This window comes from Prionailurus bengalensis, chromosome A2 (genome assembly GCF_016509475.1).
Source record: "Prionailurus bengalensis isolate Pbe53 chromosome A2, Fcat_Pben_1.1_paternal_pri, whole genome shotgun sequence".
Taxonomy (NCBI): Eukaryota; Metazoa; Chordata; class Mammalia; order Carnivora; family Felidae; genus Prionailurus; species Prionailurus bengalensis.
In genome coordinates, this window is record NC_057348.1 from 11,233,834 (window position 1) to 11,236,209 (window position 2,376).

Below are 2,376 nucleotides of genomic sequence, written 5' to 3' on the forward strand. Positions count from 1 at the left end.
GTTATTTTTTTCTTCCCTAGTAGTCAACTCCACCACATGGAACTAAGCAATGATACACAAATTTCAGAGTTTCTTCTTCTGGGATTTTCAGAGGAACCAGAACTGCAGCCCCTCATATTTGGGCTTTTCCTCTCCATGTACCTGATCACTGTGTTTGGAAACCTGCTCATCATCCTGGCCATCAGTTCTGACTCCCACCTCCACACCCCCATGTACTTCTTCCTGGCCAACCTGTCCTTTGTAGACTTCTGCTTCACCTCCACCACCGTCCCGAAGATGCTTCTGAACATCCAGACTCAGAGCAAGGTCATAACCTATGCAGGCTGCATCAGCCAGATGTATTTTTTCATACTCTGTGCAGAGTTGGATGACCTTATCCTGTCTGCAATGGCCTATGACCGATTTGTGGCCATCTGTCACCCCCTGCAATACACCATCATCATGAGCCCCCAGCTCTGTGGATTGCTTGTTCTGGTATCCTGGATCATCAGTGTTCTGAACTCACTGTTACAAACCTTAATGGTGCTGCCACTGTCCTTCTGCACAGGCATGGAAATCCCCCATTTTTTTTGTGAACTCAATCAGGTCCTCAGGCTTGCCTGTTCTGAGACCTTTCTTAATGACACGGTGATGTATTTTGCAACTGTGCTCCTCGGTGGTGCTCCCTTGGCTGGGATCCTTTACTCTTACTCTAAGATAGTCTCCTCCATACGTGGGATCTCATCAGCTCAGGGCAAATATAAGGCATTTTCCACCTGTGCATCTCACCTCTCAGTTGTCTCCTTATTTTGTTGTACAGGCCTCGGAGTGTACCTTAGCTCTGTTGCTACCCAGAGTTCCCACTCAAGTACAACAGCCTCAGTGATGTACACGGTGGTCACGCCCATGCTGAACCCTTTCATCTACAGCCTGAGGAACAGAGACATAAAGAGGGCTCTGAAAAGAATCGTTGGGATTCCAGTGATGTAAGGACCAATCTTCCTGGGGCTAAAGATGTGCCCATGATTGCAGGACTCAAAGCCTCAGAGCCAGGAACTGTTATCCCTTGATAAGATTGTGGAAGTAGAATGTGCTTCTCCTGTTTATTTCCTGGCATTTCCACTTATTTGAATTCAGCTTCTCCATACAATTTAAATAACCCATTTTATTAAGCTTCTGCTCTGTCTGACATACAGTTTCCTCTTTGTCCAATCCCTACTTTTTCAAAGTTTTTTCTAGCCTTGACCAAAAATATTTGTAAATTCCCATTTATGTCATGGGATAACATGGATTTCTGAAGAATAATTTCTACTCAAACAACATATACCATCCCAAGTAATTTTTCTCCTGTTTTACTAAAAGGATAGTCATGAGTAATATCATTCATAGAGAAAAAAACTACTTTTGATAACCAAGGCTATTTGTATAATTTTATAATACAGGAAAGTATGAGACTGCAGTTTTTCACTTGTGCACATCAATATTTTGTACATCACTGTCTTGACTTGTCATTCTGACAACGTAGACTAACTTATAGTTCATCTTATAGTAAGCCATTGGGTTCCATTCTCATTATAATCATGTGGTCCTATGCAGGTGTATGCTACCACAGTGATTGACAAATATTACCAAATACACGTCTCCCTGTGGCATCTACACAGAAACATATATTTCAATAAATAAACTTCATATGGTCTTTGATCCAGGGAAGATCTTACATATAATGAAGAAAAATTGAAATTATACTTTGTATTACTGAGCAAAATATTTCATTTCATACAGCCCATCTACCTATTGAAGTATGGAGTTTGGTGTCCTTGTACGAGACTTGGGTTTTTTCCACTGGAGTGAATAATTGGTTGGCATATTTATGGTGTTTTTACTGAATCACCTTCCTCTTTCTGCTACATACAAATAGAACTCTTTCCACTGCTCTGAATGAAATATCTCCTCTTTTCTAAATTTTGCCATAACCATGAAATGGGCTTCTGGTTGAACGATAATCGATATCATCCATTATACATCAGACATATATATCCTCATGATCAAAAGATGACTCATTAAAGAGACTGAATTCCTGTCTAGCCATATGATTCGGGTCACAAATTTGGTGCAAAGAGGTATGCCCTGCCAACCTCTCTTGGTTACCTGGATGGAACCCTAATAAAGTCTCTTTTTAATCAGGTCATTGAAAGAAATTTTAATAGCAGAGTGCTAATGAATTCTGTCCCCAAATGTCAGCACAAATGCCTAGAATGGGAAGATGTAGATTATTATAATTTCTCTCAGTTCTGGTGGCTTTTATAATTATATACCTGTTTGCTAGGATACAAGCAATTGTATCAAGCCATTGTGAAACAAGCCATTCTTGAAAACACGTGTTTTACTATAATGCCT

The 2,376-nt window shown here is 40.3% G+C and overlaps 1 protein-coding gene across 1 annotated transcript; it reads left to right on the forward strand.

Moving 5' to 3' along the window:
* On the forward strand, window positions 1-969 carry LOC122486382 (olfactory receptor 7A17-like). Its single transcript, XM_043585816.1, has one exon. It carries the CDS (start codon window positions 37-39, stop codon window positions 967-969), a length of 933 nt encoding a protein of 310 aa, XP_043441751.1. The 5' UTR covers window positions 1-36.
* The last annotated feature ends 1,407 nt before the right edge of the window (window positions 970-2,376 follow it).

Bases quoted from the DNA above. Each gene is read 5' to 3' on its own strand.
- LOC122486382 (XM_043585816.1), top strand. From the start codon at position 37: ATGGAACTAAGCAATGATACACAAATTTCAGAGTTTCTTCTTCTGGGA.